Source organism: Periplaneta americana, chromosome 9 (genome assembly GCF_040183065.1).
Source record: "Periplaneta americana isolate PAMFEO1 chromosome 9, P.americana_PAMFEO1_priV1, whole genome shotgun sequence".
NCBI lineage: Eukaryota > Metazoa > Arthropoda > Insecta > Blattodea > Blattidae > Periplaneta > Periplaneta americana.
The window spans coordinates 15,050,940-15,076,846 of NC_091125.1; the positions used below are offsets into that span (position 1 = coordinate 15,050,940).

Sequence of the window (25,907 nt, forward strand, 5' to 3'; positions counted from 1 at the left end):
TTTTATTATGTCTTACATACTTATCTGTGACAGGTTAGGTTACAGTACTTTAGGGTTTTGTTATGCCTTGTATAGGCAAATCTGTGACAGGTTAGGTTAGGTAAGTTTAGGATTTTAGTGACAGGTTAGGTTAGTTTAGGTTTTCATTATGCTTTGCATATACGAAACTGTGACAGGTTAGCTTAGGCTTTTATTATGCCTTGTATAGGCGAATCTGTGACAGGTTAGGTTAGTTTAGAATTTTAGTGACAGGATAGATTAGGTTAGTTTAGGCTTTTATTATCCTCGTCAAGATGAAGGTAAAAGCGATTGAGTGTGGCAGTCTTGAACAGGTAGAATTTTTTGTTTTTTATGTTGCAGTTAAAGTGCGTCGGTGTCTACCATAATGGCGGGCTTCGAAAGAAAGTTACGTTGTGATATTTGTGTGTTTATTCTAGTATTATGTGTTCTAGTTTAGTGTTACTCAATGGCTATTGAATTAATAACAGTTCTGCGTTTTTCACACTACTTTGCATTGTGTGTTTCATATGACTACAATGGTTTCATTGACTAGAAAGCACGTTTGCACTCGCATTACGCCGGATGTGTCATTTCACATGTAATTTCCCACATTTCTACACATTTAATTTAGTTGAAACAATTACCAATAGAATCCTTAAGTTTTAAAATGCATCTCCAGAAAAAATTGGTTAGAAATTCGGCAATTTTCTATTCCAAATTCGGCAGAAGTCAGTCACTCAGCACTCCTTTCTTCTTGTTTTTTAACATGTTCATTGTTTCTATGATTGTTGTATTAACATGCGAAAAATGTATAATGACAGAAAATGACATGTGTCTCAGGTGCTGAGTGAATAAGAGCAGCCGACAAGTCTAGGAATTACAGCACCTTCTTCATAATTGGTTGGCCTGGATTGAAATAACTCCTCCTCTCAAAAGGCTTTGTAATTGGTTCATCCCAACTTATTATAATTTATATCCCTGATCATACCAGGGCTTATACCTACGTGTATTTAAATGCAGTTTTGCCAACAATTGTCACCTCAAAGTCGCCAAATAAGATAGCAAATATCACTAAAAAGTCGCTAAATTCAATTTACGAGTAAAAAGAAAAGCATACATCTATATAAATTGGTAAGATTAACAATAGCAAAGATGTATCGTAACTTTTAGAGATATAAGTCATCCATTTCCTCCACTGCTACTATAACTGCTGACGTGCAAGACAATGATTCATATAGCCTAGAAGTGGTATTCAGTATTTCCAATCTTCCGCAGAACACCTTCAGGAAATTTGGTATTTGTAATACGATTTTTCCGAAATGAAGGTATTCCTGGCTGCTTTGATATGAATTCTGTTGCGTAGTTTTGGCGGAACAGGCGTTCCACTCAGGGAAACTAAGAGGTGGAACTTAAACTGAGAGGATTCAATCTATCGTCAGAACTGGAATCCGGTATGGCTTAGTGGATAAAGCATCAGTACATAGAAATGAAAACCCGGGTTCGAGTCGCAGTGCCAGAGAGAATTTTTTTCCACTCCACTCATCTTTCATCACATGGTAATGCAGAATTCCTGCACAGAAATATCATATGTACTTCGGTACACCACAATAATATCAACGTTGCAAGGTAAATGACTAATAACGAAGTAAGTAGTTATGCAAAATAGTTGAACTCACTCCAGACTTGCCATTCTGAGGACACTTGCTAGCATGTCCAGAACACACACACTGACCCCCTATGCTGATGTCCTTAATGGAATAAAATAGACGTCTGGTAACTGAGGCATCGTCTATCCCTGGTAACAGAGACATGAACTCTGCATTCAGTGTGCGGATCTTCTGCAAACGCAGACGCACATAGCGTGCCAGTGTGAACTCCCGTAAGGTAGCACTCGACTCATTGGCACCAGGACGTCCCACCACTAAAGAAGTGTGAATCTGTAACACAATGGATATTTCAAAATAATATTAAAACACTTTAAAGGATTATGAATGAATCTTGTACAAACCTTACAGCTAAACAACAAAAAGTTTAACTGGTAATTCTTTAAAGTTACGTTGTCAAAGGAAGGCGGATATCTATCCATACCTACTTACTAACCAAACTGTAAGGCATACCAAGAACCTGAACTAACTCAACCTAACCGGTCACTGATACTCTATGTTACGAAAACTCGCTTCCTATCTATGTATCCACCAAGGCATGCGATTCTACCTCTCTGCTTGCTACTACTTTTACAGCAAATTTCCACCCTTATTCCGGTGCGATATTGACAGCCAATTTTCATTTGTGTAGGGTAGCTACTTATGACTAGACTAGAAGCCAAGTACAGGTATGTAAATATATCCTACCTTTCTTTGGTAACGCAATTGTAAAGAAATACGAACAAAAAATAAGAAAAGCTTTCTTTTAGATGTGCTAATTTCCTATTAACCAGTCTGTTGATATTTTTAAATAAAAATTATTACTACAAACAACTCGAACCACTGATTTTAAGTGCCCATCTTCAAGACAATTTTTTTCGCCTGCTCTTCTTTATCAACGAAAACAGCTGTTCACTTCACTTCACTTCCGGGTTAACGACACTTCTGCCTACTTAAAAGGCTACTGTGTCATAAATTCAATATAAAAAAGTTCCTAGTTTAATATCGTAGTGCTTGATACTATTGAACATATTTAAGTACTTAAAAATTCCTAACAGTATTGATAAAAGTATAATAAATTGAAAAAATCTAATGTAGTATTGCTTTAATCTAATGTAGTATTGTTCCCCATCCGCACTTCACCGAAACGGACAAGGGAATGAGCTGTTCACATACATAAGTGGAAACAAACAAACACAGTACTTTTGCTGCCAACTTACGCACATTTGGAAAGCGTTCTCTAGGAAACCTTTGTAAAACTCGATCACATCTCAGGTCTGAAGAAGTATCAAAACAAATTAAATCAGAATGTGTTGTAGACTATCACCTCACACTATAGCCTATTGATGGAGGTACGGTACTGATAATATGTCATTCATTACTATAGTTCGGTTCGGATAAAGTACTATATCACAATAGGCATCCTTGCAGTGGCGTATGGTGGTATTTTATACAGAGTAAGCAGTAAGCAACGAGAAATTAAAATATTACAAATAAGGGTACAGTCATTAATAAATGCAATTTTTGTAGCACAAAATCGAATGTACCTAATCCTTAATGAATAATAATAATAATAATAATAATAATAATAATAATAATAATAATAATAATAATAATAATTAAAACAGTGAAACTTCTCTCTAAGGAGAAACTTGTAGCAGGAAGTGATAGAATAAGTTCATAAAGTTTCACTACGTCTAGTGATGCTGCATTCAGATGGTTTGATTTGATGAAAACTAATAATTCATTAACATTTTTCTTTTACGCAGGTTTTCGGAAATATAATATATAACAATTAATTTGGATCGAAGAACAAAAAAGTCAAACTTGTTGGAGTAACTGTCTTTAAGGAAATCAAATCCGATCTAGAGAAACATCCTTTTACTCTGATCTGGATTAATGGGGTTAATGAGTTCCAAGAAGCGTAGGGAACCGAGATTATCGAACGTGTTATTGAGCTGTTGCTAAATAAAATTGTATCAACAATTTAACAAAACAGATATTTTTAGGACGTCTTAATATCAAGTACTTTATTTAATCTTGCTCTTTTTCTGTTTGGTTCATTTACATTCCCTCTTAGTTCTATGACGGCCCATATTTCTTCAAAGTTCTCACACCTTGCTTCAAGTTTTATTTTGACCTCTTTGACTAAACAATAACCAATATGACGAGACTTTGTTTGCGATCTAGAGAACCAAACATCAGTAAGAGAGAAAATACTTCCAAATACTGTCAACATAAAATAGAACTTAAAATCTTTCAATTAGACTAAAAATTCAAGGGCAGAAATCAACTCCTCGTGATCCCACTTTTCATCAGGATCAGTCATTTCCTCAAATAATGAGATTAGCTGGTCGCGATATTCCGAAACTGTTCCTACTAATCGTGAATTGAAGTTCCTGCGTGTGACCGACACTTTGGGCAATCTCTTCCTGACTTCCTCATACAGCGCATGATTTCTCTTACAGTAGTTGATTTTGAAAAAAAAAAAAACGGTTGCCAGTTCATTCAAAGTTAAGAAGAATGCTTTCCCAAAAACAAACAACATCCATCAAACGTTTCATAACATCTCTGTTTCTGCTAACAAGTTCATTATGCTTTTAGTCACTCACTTTTTTGGTTATCAGCAGGGAAAGGATTTATATGTAAATACATATTTACTTATAAAGCTAATATAATTTATATTTTGCATTATCTTTATGTTTCACAATGTGTAGGGTTGAAAAATCCTACTTTTATTTTCCATATTTTTCCATATTTTAGAGTTTAGTACATATTTTCGTTAATTTCCATATATTTTCCATATTTCATATAAAACAGTCCATATTATATTAGGTTTAACAATAAAACAAAACAAAATTCCATTAACTTTTAAAAATACATTTCAACAATAGAGATTTAAACACATGTTCAGTAATCCCTTTAACATCAGAGTTATTTGAAAATTAGCAGTCCTATCAACAATGGGAAAGTAAGTTACAAAACTGTATTAATTTAATTTAAAATTTTTAACAGACTTCAGTTGTGCAGCTCAACAGTTAAATGCCAGTCAGAGTACACATAGGTTCAGTTTTGTAAATCATACTATAAAGACGGTAAATAAGCCAAAAGTACGTCATTCAGTCAATTTAAAATCAAAACTAACAAGTTACATTTCAGAATTTAAAGAAGATGGTTTATCAACTGACAATAAAATATTATTTTGTAATTTGTGTCAGTGTGCAGTATCATCTACACAAAAGTTCCTGGTGCAACAACACATTACAACTAGTAAACATCAGGCCAACAAACAACTAAATTCCAAGCAGAGACAATTGTTTTTAACACAACCAACAACATCGAATGTAAGATCTGAGTTTAACATCGACCTGTGCCGTTCTCTCATCTCTGCTGATATTCCTCTCTACAAACTAAAGAATAAGGTCTTCAGGGAATTCCTTGAAAAATATACTCAACATACAATCCCGGATGAGTCAACACTTAGGAAGACGTATGCTCCATCCATCTACGATGAGACAATACAGAAGATAAGAGATGAAATTAAAGATAGTTCAATTTGGGTTTCCATTGATGAGACTCCCGACAAAGAAGGTAGACTTGTTGGTAATGTAGTTATCGGTTTGTTAAGTGAACAATATTCTGAACGAATTCTTTTACATTGTGATGTTCTAGAAAAGTGCAATAACAAAACTATAGTTAAACTGTTCAACGAAGCTATGGGTATCCTGTGGCCAAAGGGTATTATGTACGATAATGTGTTATTCTTTATTAGCGATGCTGCCCCTTATATGGTCAAAGCTGGACAAGCATTATCTGTTGTATATCCTAAATTGACTCATTTTACTTGTGTGGCGCATGCATTTCATCGTGTGGCAGAAGTGGTCAGAGACAATTTCCCTAAAGTAGATTTGTTGATTTCATCAGTGAAAAAAGTATTTCTCAAAGCTCCCAGTAGAGTTAACGTGTTGAAAGAAATGTACCCTGAAATTCCATTGCCACCAAAGCCAATTTTAACTAGATGGGGTACATGGCTAGAAGCAGTTGAATATTATGCCGAACATATAGACTCTATTAACAATGTTCTCCTTGCATTGGACTCTGAAGATGCAGTCTCAATTGATACTGCGAAAACAGTTACCTGTGACATAAGTGTGAAGAATGACTTAGCTCACATTCAGCATACATTTTCATGCATCATAAAAACGCTCAAAAGTCTCCAAAATAGGCACCTTTCACTATCTGAAAGTTTTGAAATTATAAATAGTACTGTGGAACAACTGAATCGTGGTAGAGGTAAAGTTGCAGATGCAGTAAGAGCTAAGGTGGACACTGTACTTTCAAAAAACCCTGGATATGAAGAACTACAAAAGGTTGTTGCTGTGATGAGTGGTGAATCAACAGTGAAGATTAACTTGGACTTATCCCCAGCAGACATTGTGAAATTGAATTATGTACCAGTTACTTCTTGTGACGTCGAATGCTCTTTTAGTCAGTATAAATCTATCCTCAGAGACAATAGAAGAAGATTCACTTTTCAGCACTTGAAAGAAATGTTTGTAACCTATTGTTATGGTAACAGACAATAAAAATTGTGTTTTGTTGAAACTACATTGGAAGATAAGGTACGTCCATTATATTTTTTGTTTAGTTTGATTAAAATGTACCAATATTTAACGTACATAGTCATTTTTTTATAATTTTAAGTCCATATTTAATTCCATATTTTGGTAAAAATCCATATTTAATTCCATATTTTGGTAAAAATAACTACATATATATTTACATATTTCATATATTTTTAGTCCATATAAATCCGTTCCCTGGTTATCAGTCATGTGATCTATCCTAGATGTAGCCTACCAAAAGTTCCCCCCCCCCCAAATATTATTGCATGCAGGCGATTCTGAGAAAGACTGTTCACGGATCCTGAATGTATGATTCCATAGTGATCTAATTAGAGAAAAAATAGGCCTATATGAACATTTTAATTTGTTAACTTATGTGTGAGGAGGAGGATGTGCATCCTTTCGTGGTAAGGTTTCAAACATTCGTTCTCTAATATAATTCTGTAAATATGTTTAGACTATCGAGTGGATTGGAGAGAGACATAACTCTGAGCCAAGTGTATAAAACATGGTCTTTATCTGCAGTGTGCTGATATAATAATCCGCCGCTGGACTCCAGGCGAGAGGCGACACCTTGCTTCTTGTAAGCATCATTGTTGCGACGCGTTATGAGCAGGGAGACAAATGAAAACATTGTTTGACTTGTGTATAAGATGCAAAAATAAGACATGGTGACATAATATATGTGTAGGCCTACTAAAGTAATGAATTCAAACTGTTACAAACACTTACGAAACATAACGAACAACAGTTCAGCATACTGGCATTAAATCAATATGAAGCAATATTTAAACTTATGGAATTGTCTAAATTCAGTTTCTGAATTCCGGGTATCTAGGTAGGTCTATTAAGCGAGCCCTGCGGTGACTGGGTGATCAGAGCTTCAACCTGCCATCCAGGCGATCTCGAGTCCCGATCTGGCCTGGTTTTTCATTGAAAAATCCATATTGACACTTGTGGTGGATAGGGTCGAAGTTGGGGTTTTTCTCGGGGTTCTCCCCTTTCCCCATATTAGGCATCTACATCATTCAATCATCATTTCGTAGAATTTCCTGAACGTCGGCTGGCAACGCACGGAGGGGGCTGATCTAGGAAGGAGTGAGGCTGCCTATTCGAAACCTGGGTATGAAGCGAACCTTAATGTAATCAGTCGGTGTAAATTTGGGTACGCGCCTAGCTTAAGGATTAGTGCAACAGATCTTGAAAGGTGGCAGAAATTCAATTCAATTCACTGGGTTTGATACCTTTTACTACTAGCAGCCTTCAGAAGTGCCTGTACTATGTTTTACGAGGTCGACTTGGGGGAGGGGAAACCCTGTATATGCACCAACTATTCCTTACTATAAACAAAAGTACCATCTTTCGGGCACCAAAATAATGGGACTGATGATTGGTACTAAAAACACTATTCAAGCATTCTTCACGACTATAGTGATGGCATATATATTATTTTAATGTACCGAAGTACATTTGATATTTCCATGCAGATATTCTGCGTCATCATACGATGAAAGAGTAATGGAACGGAGAAAAATTCTCTCCGGCACCGGAATTTGAACCCGGGTTTTCAGCTCTACGTGCTGATGCTTTATCCACTGAGACGATTCTGTCCGACACCGGGATGGGTATCCGGTGTGGCTTAGTGGATAAAGCATTAGCACGTACTGTAGAGCTGAAAACCCGGGTTCAAATCCCGGTGCCGGAGAGAATTTTTCTCCGTTCCATTACTCTTTCATCGTATAGTGAGGCAGTTCTCAAGGGCTTGGTGTCAATTTCAAAAAATAATTTGTATAACACATATGTTACAGCTTAGGCTTCCTCGAGGAGCGATACCGTAATTTAGCGGCCGTAATATGACGGTGATCTACATCTCTAAAAGTTGCCATAGAAATAAAAGAACGTGGTCTCCTAAAAGGCATTGCGTTGACTGCCACTATCACATCAAAGAAAGGTGATGGTATTTGTATGACGGCGGTGAGTGCGGTCGCAGCACGACCATAGACATACTTAATTACGGCCTTGGATAACCTGAAGGTTCATTGCCGCCCTTACATAAGCCCGCCATTGGTCACTATCCTGAGCAAGATTAATTCAGTCCCTACTACCATCATATCCCATCTCCCTCAAATTTATTTTAATATTATCCTCCTGTCTAGTCTCTGCCTCCCCAAATGTCATTTTCCCTCCAAATGCATTTCTGGATTCGCCCATACTTGCCACATGCTCCTAGTTATGTCAGGTGAAGAATACAATGCGTGCAGTTCTGCGTTCTGTAACTTTCTCCGTTCTTCTGTAACATCATCCCTCTTAGTTCCAAATATTTTCTTAAGCATCTTATTCTCAAACACCCTTAACCTCTGTTCCTCTCTCAAAGTGAGAGTCCAAGTTTCACAACCGGTAATAGCCTATAACTGTTTTATAAATTCCAACTTTCAATTCTTTTGAGAGCAGACCGGATGACAAAAGCTTCTCAACCGAATAATAGCAAGCAATTCCCACAACCATAAACATGGCGGTGCCAAACAATTTAGTAAACGTACTCTACGGTACGATGGCTGGTGCGGTGAACTTTTTGTTTACGGTGATTCAAAACATGACGTGCTAAAGTAGAGAAGAGGGCGAACTGTCAGGGCCGTATTTAAACACGCGCCAAAATGAGCTATGACCCAGGGAGACAAGTCTTCGAGGGTGGCACATTTTTGGAACTACGATATCATTATTTGTACCGTGAAAATTTGAGAAATTTAATACATGAGTGAATATGACAAGAGCTTTTACATTAATCTGTATAGAAACTACAACATAAAAATTTCAGAAGATAAAAAATCATTGTATACTTGGGAAGTCATATACGATATCTCAATTTGAAAACCAAAAAGATGTTCAGGTAAATTTAGTAAAATATAACATTAAATGACATGTTAAAGAGAAATTTTGGAAAATATATTAGGAAGGAAATTCAAATTGGACACCACAACATTATTTCTAAACCAGATCTTGAAGTGAATGTTGGATTCTGTGGCAAAATGACAGACACAGAATTAACCAAAGAAAATAGAATGGAAGGTATGGGCCATCAGACCCCTCAGCTCTGCTCGTGACGTCATCTGCCGTCAAGACTAGGTCTTTAACATTCCTCGTACTGTGGAAAGCAATGCACCGAAGATATTTATGGGCTCATAAAAAATACCATTTTTCAATTATTGTGGGCTCTTTAGACTTTGTTAAAACACATTTCTTTACAACGAGGATATGAAAATAATACAGAATGACTAAAGAATATTATGTCATTGTGCTCACATTACATAGTTGACGATTTTCTTAATTTTCTTCGCTGTTTTACGGGTAGTTGTAGGTGATTTACTTTTCTGCCCTTGTCGGTGTCAGGTGGGAGCTTTCGTGATGATCGAGTTCTGGAGTATCATTCAATAACGAATGGATCTATAGGCATACTAGAGATCTTTTCGTTCAGTATATTATAGCAAATGTTTTTGCTAGGTTTTTGAATTTGTTTAATGTAATCCCATGCTACTCCTCAAAACACTTATCAAATTTGTAAACCACACGAAGCCAGTCAACAGAAGGACGGATATTTCTCCGTGAAACACACTGTACTCAGTCGGATTTCTTACTTTCACAGTTTTTTTCTTCACTATAGAAGAGTTTATTTGCATTCTTCTTCAATCGGTACGAAAGATAACTGGCCAACATTTCAATCAATTCACTTTTTTCGTAATTATTATTTCCTTTAAGACTTCGATTTGACTGCCATTGTTAACCCCGCCCGTAAGTTTTAAATCTTCTGATACAGTCGACCTGGTTGGCGAGTTGGTATAGCGCTGGTCTTCCATGCCCAAGGTTGCGGGTTCGATCCCGCGGGCCAGGTCGATGGCATTTAAGTGTGCTTAAATGCGACAGGCTCATGTCAGTAGAGCTCCTGGCAGTAGCGGCCAGTGATCCAAATCCTCGGTGAGACTAGATGCAACTAGTTTAAGTGCCTCCGATAGAAAATGTTTATTTATGATATTAATTATTATTGTTGTTATATTATTAATATCATTATTAATGTATTATTATTAGTCTATTATTATTACTAGTAATGAAAAATAATAATTTCACTCACCAAATAAGCTGTTATGCTGCGAGTTTCAGTGATTGTTTCAGTGTGATGAAGCAGCCCATATTATGTGTTGAAATTTCCTTTTCTTTCTTTTCAACAGAGAAGTTTATTTTGCACCACATTACCACTTAACCATTTATATTTCCCATACCAGGATGCAATAGAAACTCGCGTTTTAAGATTTTCTGTCAGAAAAATTGTCAGCGATGTCATAGGTATCTCGGTCGGCTCTCTCTTTATTTAAAACTTCCTTTCTTTCAGTATTATTTCTTCTCGAAAAAGGACACTCTAACAATGAATTAACTACACCAACATTATTTCTGGCATTTGTTTCTGTTTATATTTTCCCGAAATACATAACAACATTGGCCCGGATTCACTACACGAAGTACAATAGTACAACATCCTCGCTTAAGTCATAAACTAAGACATAAGATGAGAGAATAGTGTGGGTCTCTGCCTGCCAAAGAGCTGGAATGTTTGTTATTTATGGCCTATTTGGGAAGACAAGTCACCCTATTCCCACCCCACTCTACCCTTGAGGACGGCCCATGGTTGAGAGGAGTGAAACCTGACCAGGCCAGACGAATTGTGCCTCAGTTACAACGTTTAAAGCGCAACGTCAAAAGCCCGCGAAGACAAACGAAAATCCAGAAGCAGACCCGGCACGAGCGATCCTGGCCTCATGAACAAATTTTACTGCAAAACAGGTCTATCTACATCACAAAGTTTTCAAATGCTTCTACAGCGATATATGTTTCATTCAAATAACTAATACATTACATAAAAACAAAATTTGATTTCAGTTAAGCGAAGTGACTGAGGTCCTGCCTCACTTGCCTCAGTCAATCAGCCGCCACTGCTCCTGCGGGACAAAATTCCGGCACACCCGGCGACGCTGATATAACCTCTGCAGTTGCGAGCGTCGTAAAATAAAACATAACTTTAACTCTTCTGATACTATTGGCTTAACTCTTTTTCCAGTTTCCAAAATAGATCCAGTATATAATAAATTCTTCAGATTCTACGCCCAGATCTCAAATCATTTGAAATATGTGTCTGACCTAGGCCTACATTAATTCCTAAGCCTTTCCGTAGTTTCTGATTTTGAGGACCCATGTCTCTGACGAAAGCACGTACCGTCATTTCCCATAACTATGGTTCTGGAACACAACTATGGTCCATTCAAATTTTGTACTCCATAATGTTGTACTTCGTTTATCTACATTTTTGCTGTATTGTAGTTTGAAATCAAGTCACTGTAGCTGTCTACGAAAGGTCTATGTTACTTCTACTATGTTCTTTGAATGGTTGTATCGTAGGCCATAATTGTGTTCCAGGACCATAGTTATGGGAAATGACGGTACTTTAGAACCAGAGGCTTGTACAGAAATTATTTTTTTATAATAATGAAGGCATGATAGTACAATGAAATATATAATTCATTGACTACTTCCATTTTCCCGTCAAACTATGAAAAAGTATAACCTGGCCATAATTTTATTGTATGGCCCATAGAAACAGTTCCTTGTTGGGTTCACTGCCTATTTTCATTCTGTCATAACACAAGACCATATTTTTCTCCATTTTAATTAAAGCCTGGCGGACACTCAGATGTCGCGTAGGAATTTGTCGTGAAGAACTTTTAAGTGCTCTACAATTAACGGAATGAACGTGACATCAACATATATCCATCTTCCACGAACAGCTTGTGCCTTTGGATATCGATTTTAAATTACGTTTTATCACCACAATTTTTCCCCTCTGTTTTTACATGTTGCTATTTCGCCGACTATTGGAGCATAATAAGTCACAGAAAAAAAATATGTCTTCAGTTTTCGAGACTTCGGAAAATTTTCAGTCAGCTGGTTATGTCGTTGCAGAAATTATCGCAAAAACAAAGATTCCTCATACAGCTGCCGAAAAATTGATTAAGCCGGCTTGTTTGGCGATGGTTAAAGAAGTGTTAGGTATAGAATCGCATAATGAAATTGCAAAAATACCATTTTCAGGTGATAATATTGGTCGCAGAATCAATGACATGTCTAACGATATTGATTTTGACTTACACGTAAGATAAAAGTTGTGTGCGAACAAAATTTCCTCACTCCAATTAGACGAATCGTGTGACGTAAGTGGACATGCTCAACTCATTGCATACAATACATCGAGGATGAATGTATAAAGAATAATTTTTTCTTCTGTAAGACTTTTCCAGTGAAGACAACAGAAGAAGAGGATTTTCGCGTTATAGATACTGTACATACATTCGGAAAAATAATTTAACGTGGGAAGATTGTGTTAGTGTCTGCACGGATGGAGCTGCGGCGATGACTAGAAAAGTGAAAAGTTTCAAAGCTTAAGTCCGAGGGATTAATTCTAAAATAAGATTCGGTCATTGTTTTCTACATCGAGAAGCGATTGTTGACAAAACATTGCCGATTCCTCTTAAGACAGTCCTACACGATGTTATCAAAATTGTTAATTTTGTGAAGTCACGTCCTCTTAAATCGCTCCTGTTTTCAGCCCTTTGTTAAGAAACGAGTTCTGATCACATGTCTCTTCTGTTTCATACTGAAGTTAGATGGTTGTCACGTGGCAAAGCACTCTCGAGAGTTTTTGAACTTTATGAAGAGCTGAAAACATTTCTAATCTCACAGAATCATGAATTTTCTGCATTATTTTCTGACGAAAGCTGGGTATCTAAATTAGCCTACTTGTCAGATATCTTCTCTCATTTAACTGAACTGAACAGAAAAATGCAAAGCAAAGAGGAGAATATCTTTAGCACTACGGATAAAATTGAAGGTTTCGGAGGAAAATTGAAGTTGTGGTTGGAATTTCTTGAAAGCGGTTCATGTGAAATGTTTGAAAATTTGTTATCTTTAGGAGTTGATGTCACGTTCATTCCTTTAATTGTAGAGCACTTAAAAGTAGTTCTGTTGATCGATCAAAATATTTAATCGATTAACTATTTGAATTTAATCGATTAAGCAATAGATTAATCGAGTTTTGATCGAGTTGAAAAAATGTTTTAATATACTGTAATACACAATTATTGTTAAATTTAACTTTTGTTCGGTGATAAGCTTAAGTATTAAATGTTGTATATCTGTATATAATGCATCGTTATATTACAAAACAACTATTTGAATTACTTACTAACATTTTTTATGAGGCTTACAATTTATTGTGTAAATTTCTCCGGGAATTTTTGAGAGAAACAAAATAACAAAAAGTATGAAGACTCACCTAGTTAATACTGCTTCATCCATGATTTTAAACATGTGAGTGCATTTACATGCTCCGCATTAAGTGCCGCTCTACGTTTAGTAACAATGTTTCCTGCATCACTAAACACGAAAAAAAAAACTTTTTTTCTGTCAAGCATTTCTCCACGATCGTTCAATTTAAATCCAAGTTACCTCTCAAATTCTCATATGACATAATGGAATTTACACTTTTCATAAACCACAGAAAACTGATTTTTTTTCTTTATCAAACTAAACATACAACCTCCATATACAAACCAGTACAGAAACTGCGACTGCTAAAATACAGCGATCGAAGCAGAACACTGGCCCTTATTGTAATCAAATTACCAGATTTCAGAAAGAGAAGAAGGTAGTTATGCTGTCACTTGTGCACAGTGTAGACATGGCTATTTTATAAGGGATGAAAAGTATGTATTTCATATGCTAGGAAGATAAGCTGACAACAAGGTGGAAGTTTTCTTGGAAAACCATAAAACTTAATAAGGGTTTCGCATTGTGTTTCAACTTTCAATAGAGGTAGACTAGGTCACTGTCCTCATATCTTCATCTCTTTCTGAAGTGTTTGTGCAAAGATTTTCCCTACGCTACCTGGTTTACAGTTAGAAAATAACAGTACTATTGTGCTTTTAAGTAAGCAATTTCTGAGAGAGAAATATTATCGGAATTTTTGGTATGAGTTTGTATTAACAAAATAATAATAACTACAACCTTTAATTTTAATCGACTCGATTATTCGATTAAATATCTTTGATCGATTAATCTTACAACATAAATTGATCGATTAATCGATTAAATCCCACAACACTACTTAAAAGTTCTTCACGACAAGTTCGGAGAATATTTTTTTACTTACGGTCATGAATGGGACTGGATTCGCGATCCCTTCAAAGTGACACTGAAGCAAACCCGGGAAGAGTTGATCGCCTTGAGAGCAGACAAACCCTTAAAATTAAATTCTCCGTGGTTCCGCTGGACACTTTCTAGCTCTCGTTAAAGACTGAATATCCTGTACTATCAGCTATGTTCATGAAAATGCTTCTGCCATTTTCAACCACATATTTATGTGAACTTGGTTTCTCAGCATTAAATGATATCAAAACTGAAAAACGCGGAGTCTGCGGCCAGTAGATGAAGAAATGAGAGTTGCCTTGTTATTAATTGGTCCAAGGATTGCTTTGATATGTGCAACGAAACAGGCTCAAATATCTCACTAACAGGTATGCATTTTAATTTTTTTTAAATTGTAATAATGTTTTAAGTTCTTTACTGTAGCTTTTGTAATCCGTTAATTGAATGCGACCACATTTGGAGTTAAAATAAATGAGAATATTATTGCATGTGGATTTATTCATATAACTGCGTATGATAAGAATATATAGTAGCAAAGTAATATACGATATTTAATGGTTATATTCGTGTTCTGTTTAAATGCAAGATTTATGGTTACGCCAAATATTACTAATTTCTCTGTTTCCGTACAAATTCTGTGTTTGAAAATGTATGTGTGCCAGTATGAATTAGGACTTAACTTTGGTATACCAAAGATTAAATTAAAAAAGGTTGCGGAACACTGGCGTAATAAAAGCTTGTCTCTCTTTAATGTCACAAGACAGTTCATGTTCTTTCAAAGCACAATAAAAACTTGCTGTATTGGCAACTTATTGATTAAATACTCGATATGTAAATAGACCGTTTGGTTAGAATAAAGTAAACTTTACTTTATAATCCATTTTGAATCTTCCGTACACTACTTTTAACACTTGAATATAATTAATTGATAGACTAGCGGACTTACTCGTGTAAGTCCGCTAGTCAATCAATTAATTTTGTACGAGATTGTGCGTATTTGCTTGCTTTCCGCACAAAACCAATACGCGATAAGTGTGAAATACCACATTCAGTATTCCCAACGTAACACACATAACAATTTCCCTCTTCTTACCGCTTAAGCGCCGTATTCATTTTACTGCTTTAGGCTTTTAACATATTATTTTTAGAGACGTTTAACATAGTAATAATTATAAATTGGAAACTTACCTCTGCAATTTCATCTAAATTGCACTGTTAATTATTGTTTTTAAATATTTGCAAAAATTAAGTAAACTCTACAACACACAAAAGTTACTGCATTTGTAATGCAAGTAACATTAAGGAAGCCGTGAAAAAATCAACAAGATTCCAGATGCCGATGTTATTACTGCAATATGTTATATAAATAATATTGTTAAAATATTGAAATGAAAAATAAATCATTACATAACCTTACCGTTTGTTTTAAGTTCGCATTTATAGACTGGGGGGAAAAAAAGACAGATGTATATCACGGCCTGCTGGAATATAGTAAACACAGAAAATATTTTATAGCAACAATGTTGAAGATAGATATTTTAGTTTTTAAAAGTTGCCGTCATTAAACAGAAACCAAGATGGAGATTTCATTTCAACTAATTAGAAATTCCTCTTTCAGGTATATAATAAACGATCTTCGCACAAAATAATGTACGATACACGAGCGGTATGTTTGTTTTCATGTTCTCGGAAATTAAAAAAGCTCAACTACGTTTCTCTTTTTCAATCTTTTCCTCGAACATGAAAACATCAACATACCGCTCTTGTAACGCATATTACATTCTGTATGGTTTGAATCAGTTCGTACATTCAAATAAAGAGTTCAGTTTCGTTCTAATAAAAAGTTATCATTTCGCCATTTTAACCGTATACCGAAGTCGACATGTTTAGATAATAATAAGATATTCTTGAAACTTTCAATTGTAACCATTTTTTCTCCAAAAACTGATGTTTAAAGGATAGTTCAAGTAACCATATACGAAATAATGGATGTTATAGGAGTAGGAAAGGTACGAAAAAAACATAATTAAGCTTAATGTCACTAACTTTGCGGACCCTCTTCTATATAGTGTATTAGCGGAACCAAAAAATTCTCAACATTTAGAAATAATCTAAGTGTAAGTTGGAATGAACCCACCAAAATTATGAACTAGACGCATGGTTTTTAGCCATTGATAATTCTTTAAGTGACATTCATCATTTTCCTATCATTGTGTGGCAAAAAGTACAACACATTTTCCATGAATGTCTTCAGACGAAAATTCTTGGAGGTAAAACGGTCCGGGTTCCCACGGCTTTCCTATATTATATAGAAAGGTCTTAGGGCTCCAGGCCTGGGACTTATCTGGCTACTCATATTTTTTTTAATTTAAATTTAAATATACAGAATAAAGAATATAATTACAAAACAAACAAGAGAAACAGAAATAAAATAATACAAGCAATATAAAAAGAAGATACAGTAGTATTAACAAAATTTGAGACCGAATGAGCAGCGCTCGTGCTCGGTCGCAGTTCAGATATAATATTAAAATAAAAAAAATAATAGTAATAATAAAAACAAATAAGTAAAATAAAATAGGAACTAAAATATAATTACAGCGGCAATGGAATTATATAGGCCTAATATAATATTAACACTAGAGAAGAATAATATCGCACGTGAAAAGTAGGACTAATATATATTTCAAAATGATAGAATACAAATATAATATAGGTTGATTAATTCATACACATAGGCTATATGCTGATGGATCTTGGTTCTATCAGGGCTGAGGCAGGCAGGATGGCCCATCTGTCAGTATCGGGTTTAGGAATGTCACCCGAACCACCAGTCGGACTTGCACAATCGTCACACATATCCTATAGGGCGCACAATTGGCCAAAGGAAGCCTAAGTGCAAGGACCCGTTCTGGATCGAGATCTCGAAAAGCCAAGCCAAGCAGTTAAAGAGACACTATATATATATATATATATATATATATATATATATATATATATCTATCTATCAAACGTGCCATTAAGAATGAACTCAAAAATTTTAATTAACTATGTTGAAGCACGTATTCCTACAGTTTCTGTACTTATTCCTAGAGTTATATAAGCATTCTTAATTTTTAAATACCGGGTACCTAATCGATTGTATTATGCATATTTTACTCGGTTAATATTTTACTATTCGCATATAAATCTGTATTTAGATTCATCTCTGCGTTATTTTTCAAGAAGTCATATCTTTTTCACAGGGTGAAGACTTTGCAGGCTCTTCTCTTACATACAGTACCGACATTTACAATTATCATAATGAACATTATTTTTAAACGTTACCATACCTCTCCTCCTTCTAGGGGATTCAGTTTTGAATAATAAGATGTGCAAATAACATCTGTATCCGTCTTGTACGAAGGCTTGCCTCTCGTGGGCTGTATTCCGTAACGTGACCAGCATTCGTCATCGCTGTGAGCGTAATACTGCCAAGGCCTGTAAATGCTGCCGTCTATCGACCGCTCCAAAATCCAATTGGCTGGTCTCGGAGAAATTGCGGATTTTACGATTACATATGCCACTTGATAAACCTGAAACAAAAGAAACATAAGTAAACCACATGAATCCACTAGCACAGTATATATATATATATATATATATATATATATATATATATATTGCTAATAAGATATTGCATTCTATTCCGTATTAAACTACTAATAGTTAGTCCTCAATTGTGTATCACATTATTTATAATATTTATTTAAGAAATTGTTAACATTGGAGTCACACACAAAACAAGGATAATAATAAATTTTAACATTCAGTACTCAAATATTTCATTACGTATAGATTCGCAAAATGCAATTGAAATGATAATTCCCATGCCAAAAACACTAATATTACAGTGAATTTTAATGCAGATGTTATTAATAAACAACAAAAATAACTAGTGGATATAGCCTATATATATATATATATATATATTGAACAAATATATATATATATATATATATATATATATATATATATATATATATATTTGTTCAATCTCATTCTTTAGTTTAAAATACCGTACATTAATTTCCAACTTATTAGACAAGAACTATATTATCATGATTAAAATTATCCTCTATTTTAATTTAATTTAAGTATTATTTAAAATGAAAAGCAAAATAATTTACTCTAATAACTAAACACATTTTCGAAACAATAGAAATTCAAATAAGTAAACTTAGTATTTGCAAGTGAAGGAAAAAAAAAATCTGTCTTGCATTCTATGAGGAAAAAAAACTTCACCTTACAAAAAGCATTTCAATTCAAATTGGTTAAGCCATCGGCGTAGCTCGGTCGGCTGAGGTGCTTGTCTGCCGATCCGGAGTTTCGCTCGGGCATGGGTTCGATCCCAGCTTGGGCTGATTACCTGGTTGGGTTTTATCCGAGATTTCCCCCAGCCGTAAGGAGGAATGTCAGGTAATCTCTGGGGAATCTTTGGCCTAATCTCGCGAAATACCATATCGCTGTTATCAATCTCATCGACGCTAAATAACCCAGTAGTTGATACAGTGTCGTCAAAACTAAAAAAGAAATGGTTAAGGGAACAATTTTATTATCATATGTTATTCAAAGGAATACTGTACATTCTAATGAAATACACACTGTCTTCTCTTCTTCTTCTTCTTCTTCTGCTTCTACTTCTTCCTTTACTAAACATTTCCGTTTATAGGGTCATCACAGTCTACTATATAAGTCGCGAAGCTTGAGGTGTTTTTTTGCAAATCTCGTGATAAAGCGCTCCAAGCGGTTAGCAACTAGAAACAATAGACTGTCCATGGTCGACTTTGGACTGTGTCGTATTTTTATCGAGTGCTAGCTCGTTGCGTATTTCACATTGATGCTTGTGAAATGTTCGTATTGGTTATAATGAAAATGTTAATGGCTAAAATATAATAATTGGAATAATAATATGGGACAAGGAGGAGACGTTTGTAGTGCTATAAATTGTAGCAATAGTAAGAGAAAGAGGCCAGAGTTATCCTTTTCCCGATATCCGAAAGATTCAGAAAGGTTCCTGGATTTCCACAAGAATGCTGTGCAGAAACAAAACTGTTAATTTGAAGTTCTTTGTGACTGTTAGAATACATTATATCCTTAAATTTCACAATGAAATGTTTCAGTCTAACCGAAAGGACATTAGATACCGGTTAAAGTTCTGTCACTTAGGCTGCTAAATTTCCAGAGAAATAAAGGTTAGGTCTACTTTTTTTTTTTTCAAAGGATATATTTTTAATTGTAGCTATTAATTTTGTTATTATTTTTATGTGTTATTTTACTAAAGACGTAGAAAAATTAAGTTTGTTTTAATGAAATTTATTGATCACGTTTTATTTTCAATTCTGGTGAGATTATTATTGCTTAGGCCTACTTTTTTTTTCAAAGGATATGCTTTTAATTATAGCTGTTAATTTTGTTGTTTTTTATTTGTTGCTTTACTAGAGACGTAGAAAAAGTATGTTACAATAAAACTTATTGATCACGTTTTATTTCCAATTCTGATGTGATTATTATTGCTTAACCTCATCCCACTTTGTTAACTACGTAAGCATACACTACAAGTACCGGTACACGTAAGTTACTCCATTAATTCATATTTCCATTATTATTGTTCTAAAGAGAAATGCAAATTAATGTTTATTGGTTTCATAGTTAATTATCACTATAATCTTGAATGAGTGAAGCTATTATAGTAAATTTCAGTTCGTTTTGCACAAACAAAAATTAAATTAACTTATTTCTTGCAGGTATCTTCGAGTTTATGGTGGAATTTAATATACTTCATTAAAATAATAAATTAACTTTATGCATTTAATATTTCATTAACGGAAGGAAGGTGTTAATTTTTCCAAAAGAACACGACAACGAAAGTGTAACATATTTTGTCGGCTGCTAGAAGAGAGATATGCGATGATGAGGTGATAGTAGCGATTCTAGTGGTGGGCAACTACCCATGTTTGCATTTTTACTACATATTGAGCTTCGCGACTGTATATAGTAGACTGTGGGATCATCAGACTTAGCATCTTCCAGACATCTCTATGCTCCAAAGATTTTTCACTCATCACTGTTGTCCATTCCATTCCTCTTGCATTTAAGTTCTCCCTTATCTGGTCCAACCATCTCATTCTTGGTCTTCCCATTGCCCTCTTCTTATTCTATATTCGTCCTTCCGAGGCCAAAATCTGTCTTCAAAGCATACTTAAATCCACTGTCGGCTTGGTGGGCCTGTCACAGCTTCACTGGGGCCTCTTTAACTACTCTTCAAGATTTATTATCAGGCCTTCACAACAACCTTGGAGGTTCCTTGGTCTTCCCATTGTCCTCTTCTTATTCTAATTTCGTTCTTCCGAGGCCAAAATCTGTCTTCAAAGCATACTTAAATCCACTGTCGGCTTGGTGGTCCTGTCACAGCTTCACTGGGGACCCTTTAACTACTCTTTATCAGCAGGCCTTTACAACTACCTTGGACTAAGTCCTCGTTGTAGTACAACACTCTGACAAGCAATACCCTATTCTCACGAATTTGGAAGGGGGGGTCAGACTTTTGACACACTTATTGTATATAATTGCCGGCATTCTATATCGGATTGTTAATTATTCAAATTTCTTGTCCGCTTTCTTCTTCTTCATAAACTATAAAGGATTATTATCAGTTTTGAAAATATTTAAATATGAATTACCCCGCTGAAAAAAATATTTGTACGGAGCATTAAACGGATGTTTATTTACATGGAACTTTTATTATTATTAGCGATAAACACCAGTAAATGATCAATCATCTTTTACTTTACAGAATGAATTCAATACGGCTAGATTTGGAAATTTCGAGATGGTGGCCATGCTGGAGGAAATACATTAATTAACACTGCTTTATAAACCAACCTAAGCTGCTCAATGTGATTCAGATCAAACCGATCGGGATCATTACTATCTGCAGACCCCTTGTTCTTTCACAGGATTATTACCCTGCCATAAATATGTCAAATCTTTCCGCCTTTCACATCCCACTCAAGTTCATTGTCTTGACAGCTGTATGAAAAGTATCTTATTGTCTTCGAACATTCTATCTCCTTCTCTGAAAATATCTTGTGGTGAAAATTATTATGAAAAATTTACATATTGTTCATTAATTTTCTCGTCCTTAAACTTTGCTCATTAGGCAGATTTCAATATAGACTAATTTCATTTATTAAATTTCATGTATCTTAAATTTGCTTTGTAGCTTTCAGAGTGTAACAAATAAAAAATATACAAAAAGATACACACATACAGTTAAAATATTAATTCAATTTACAAGCATAAACAGTTCACCAGTTGAATAGAATGTATCAATATGGAGAAAATGTGTTATTTCTGTTCATTTACTACTACCAGTACACAGGATATTAGAGGTATATGTGTAAATATTTTTAAACGTATTCGAGTATAGTTATAGTATACTGAAACACATTATGTAAAAAAAATGTTCAATCTTCGAAGTTATATTTTACACAAGAAAAAAATACCATGTTTTTAAGCTAGTTAATACTTCTAGGCGATAATTTTTCTCTAGAAACGCCTGGTTAGTTACGCGGAGATCCAAGCTTGTAGGGTTTTTTCGACGTTCATGCTTATTATGAAGATCTTTGTGGTGTAACAGATAATAATTGACATTCACTTCTAAACTATTATGAAAGAATTAAAATAAATTCACATTTAAAAATTGTTATTGAAATAAAATAAACATACACAGAATCGGTTCTTTTCTTCTGGAGAAAAAGATGGTGGAACTCTGTGTAGAATATAAAACAGACGGGAAGATGATTGGCTGCGTCCGGATTGATTCCCAAATACTACACGACCAAGGCAGGAACCGTTTTGTTTGGTGGCGCTGCGATTCGCTTCACAACATAGGCTGTGTTGTAAAGTCCGCAGCAGATGCAAAATGAAGCATATGCTGAACTGCGCTCTTGTTTCATTATTATTAACACGCTTTATAGGTTATATGTTCGTATATATATATATATATATATATATATATATATATATATATATATATAGTTAACTTTATTGTTTAGTTTTAGTTTATAATGTGCTTAAACACATAGGAATCTATTCAGAAAACACACCACAACATCGGTGTTCGTAAAGGAGGGAACATGAATCGAAAGTAACGTAAAGTAAAGTACAATACAATATTGCATTTGATATACATTTCTTACCTTAGCACTTTAAAGTGGCCGGACTCCGGACATCATACATGAGAAAGCACCCGGTATGAAACCATCACTACCTCCAGCAAGTCATTAAACTGCACTGCTATTTGTATAAACTCCTGACACGTTTACGTCTTGTAAACTTGTGGACAGTGTAATGGGTATGGAACCATGTTTCGTCCAGGTAAATAACGGGCTACTACATCAGAACGTTCTATTAGTTATTTCCTTTTATCTCTACATTTTTTTATTGCAAACCCTGTGAATAGTATGAGCTTTCGTGAAGTTTCCATGCATCCTTTAAAACCTATCTCTCTCTTACAAAATTTATGGAACTTTCCTAATGTTGGAAGCTCTTTGTAGAGACTATAATATTTATGGACTTCTCTTCTTACGATACATTTGTTCATTTGCAGGAGGTCGTCTAACTTTGTTTGGTGTCGATATTTCTACACTCTTGTCCTCACACTCTTTACCTTTCTTTCTAATCCTACTAATTGTTTCCTTATTTGCCTTCACAATAGCTGCAGCACGTTCTGTTGTCTTCGATAGAGGTAGGAATAAACCAATTATCTTTTCTTCATCACTAAACTTTATGACATTATAAATAGTGCTCCACCCTTGGCTAAGAAACACACGTCTTCCTACATGCGGCATTGCGACCAGATTGAAACAGTAGGCATTGGATGTGACGACACTCCAGCAGTAAACGTATGCAGCGAGCACGGAGTTCCTCATTCTGCCACGACGGGTCCCGCTTTGGTCGCGTAGTAGTCATGAATGATGTCCGAATTGATTCCCAATTTGATTTCTACCTATGTTTACCTTACGTCCGAGTTGATTCCCTTTGCTTGTATAGAATCAGCGAGAGGGTGATGTTTACATAATGTCTGTGTTGATAACTTCTGCCTGTAGAGGGCCAGCGAGAGGGTGGTGTCTGTCATATGCTGAGATCTTTAGTAGTGATGTGCGAAGTTGTTCTTTTCCCGGAACAGTTCCGACTGTTCCGGTTCCGGAAAAATACTATGTTCCAAATAACAGTTCCGAAATAACAGTTACAAGAAGAGATGAGTCGGGATCGTTCATTGACGCGACTCTAGCTCCTTTTGAGGAGTCATTCAAAAGCGCGGTAGAGTACCTTCCCTCTTCCCCAAGCACCTCGTACATAGCGTTGGAACTTGTGGCACTCATCGCTCGGACTCCTCTTAAAATACGTTATGGGGATGACATTCCAATGCACATTCGAATCGGTTTTGGAAACTTGCTGTGTATACGGACAGAACCTTCATGTTTAGTAGATAAATAGCTGTTGAATACAAGGTCAGAATGCAACACTAAGTTTTGGTACATAAAGTCATAAAGACACGGTAATCATCTCAAAAATTTAACATGACATTTAAAACATGTAGCATGTAATTTTTGTTCTCTCTGTTCCGTAGTAAAAAAAAAAAAAAAAAAAAACTAAAATCATTAATTTTTATTTTTACTTGTCACAATGCTTAGTTATAATAATTACATTATAATTTCATAATTAATACAAATACATAACTATAAATTTATATATTAGCAGCAGTGAAACCTGAAACTCACACACTTGCTTAGTAAAAAGTTAGAAACGCATCTGTACCAGTGTAGTAATAATTTAAACTTCGCATCGCACGTCGTTCTGTGTAATTATTAGTGTTATTGCTCATGACCACACTGAAAGGATTTCAATTTCAATGCCTCCCCCTCCATCCACGTGAGAGTTCCAAGTTCCAACTCGTTCCAACGAAGTCCCAAGTACAACATGAAGAACAACGTGAACAGTGTAGCCGGAGCTGTCATGGTTCCGACTGTTCTCTGTTGTCTGGGAGTCGGAACATGCCTTGCGCAACGCAGTACTGCGGGCCCGCAACAGCTGGACAAGTGAGCAGCTCGGAGTCCGAACAGTGTTATTTCGGAACAGGAGGTTCCGATCCACTGTTCCGGAACAGTTCCAAAATAACTGTTGTGTTATTTTTTACCCATCTCTAATCTTTAGTGCCAGCGAGAGTGTGGTATCTATCTGTCGTATGCTGAGGACCTTCAGTGCTGCATGGAATATGAGGTTATGTTTAGTGAAAAAGGTAAGAAGCTGTTAGTGGTGAACGGGTTCAAATTCTCCTTTCACAAACGGTTATGTACAAATGTACGAAAAGGACATGTGTTTTTGTAAATTAAATTCAGTGAATGTAATTATAGTCCCAGTTGTGCCAGTCCCACGAATGTGATGATCAGACGCTTAACCGTCAGCGTTTAAGTAATAGTTTTAAAAGGAAAGCACAGGAAATCGTTTATGAACGCCTCTCTAAAATCATTCGCCGTGAGTTGAAAAAAAGAGACGTTGCTACACTTACGTCTCACGATGTCGAACATATAAGAAAGAACATTCACGCCAGTCTTAGTAGACTACTTCCGAAGTTGCCTAAAACCTTGGCAGAACTACATGAATCATTGAATACTTACAATATGACAACGGATGGGGGGGGGGAACTTTCTGTGGATGCATGATCCAGGAAAAAACATTGTCGCATTAACATGTGTTACAAGCAATATGGATATTCTCTCGGAAATGAAAACCCTATTTTTAGATGGGATGTTCAAATCCTGTCTGTCGCTTTTTTAAATAAGATTTTCATAGCGCATGGATCAAGGAATAATTATTACGTTCCCCTGGTTTATTTCTTCCTGCCAGGTAAAACTGTCCAAATATACAAAATGGCTGTTCAAATACTAAAAAAAAATCATACAAATCCTGATGTTGTTTTAATTGATTTTGAGAAAAGCATTCACTCAGCAGCTCTCTCAGTTTGGCCATAAACTATACTAAAAGGCTGCAGGTTCCATTTGGCGCAATGTTGGTGGAGGAAAATAAATGCTGTGGGCTTGTCAAATGAGTTTAAAAATAAGGAATCTGATATAGGGAGACTTTTAAAATGTATATTTGGTTTACCCGTACTTCCACCGGTTGAAGTGGCAGACTGTTTCACTTTTGATCTTATGGCCCGTAAACCCGTGAATGAAAAGCTGGATGAGTTTTTTGATTACTTACTGGATACCTTCATCGAAGAAAATTGCGAATTTTCACCTGTAATGTGGGCAGCATTTAGTTCAAACACGGAACGCACTGCAAATTG

The 25,907-nt window shown here is 35.4% G+C and overlaps 1 protein-coding gene across 6 annotated transcripts in view; it reads right to left on the bottom strand.

The window, feature by feature from the left end:
- The window catches only part of wb (wing blister), a 1,096,738-nt gene that overhangs the window by 825,832 nt on the left and 244,999 nt on the right, over positions 1–25,907 (bottom strand). For 3 of the 6 annotated variants that reach the window (XR_011333780.1, XM_069834429.1, XM_069834435.1), the window contains exons 3-4: positions 17,845–18,087; positions 1,677–1,937 (exon numbers count right to left, since the gene is read on the bottom strand). Coding sequence is in view for 5 of the 6 variants with exons in the window: in XM_069834429.1 (XP_069690530.1) it covers positions 1,677–1,937; positions 17,845–18,087 (504 nt within the window). In the remaining variant the exon portion in view is untranslated. Of the gene's footprint in view, positions 1–1,676; positions 1,938–2,351; positions 2,790–17,844; positions 18,088–25,907 lie in introns of those variants that run through there. The other 3 variants (XM_069834431.1, XM_069834432.1, XM_069834430.1) reach the window with 3 other exon arrangements.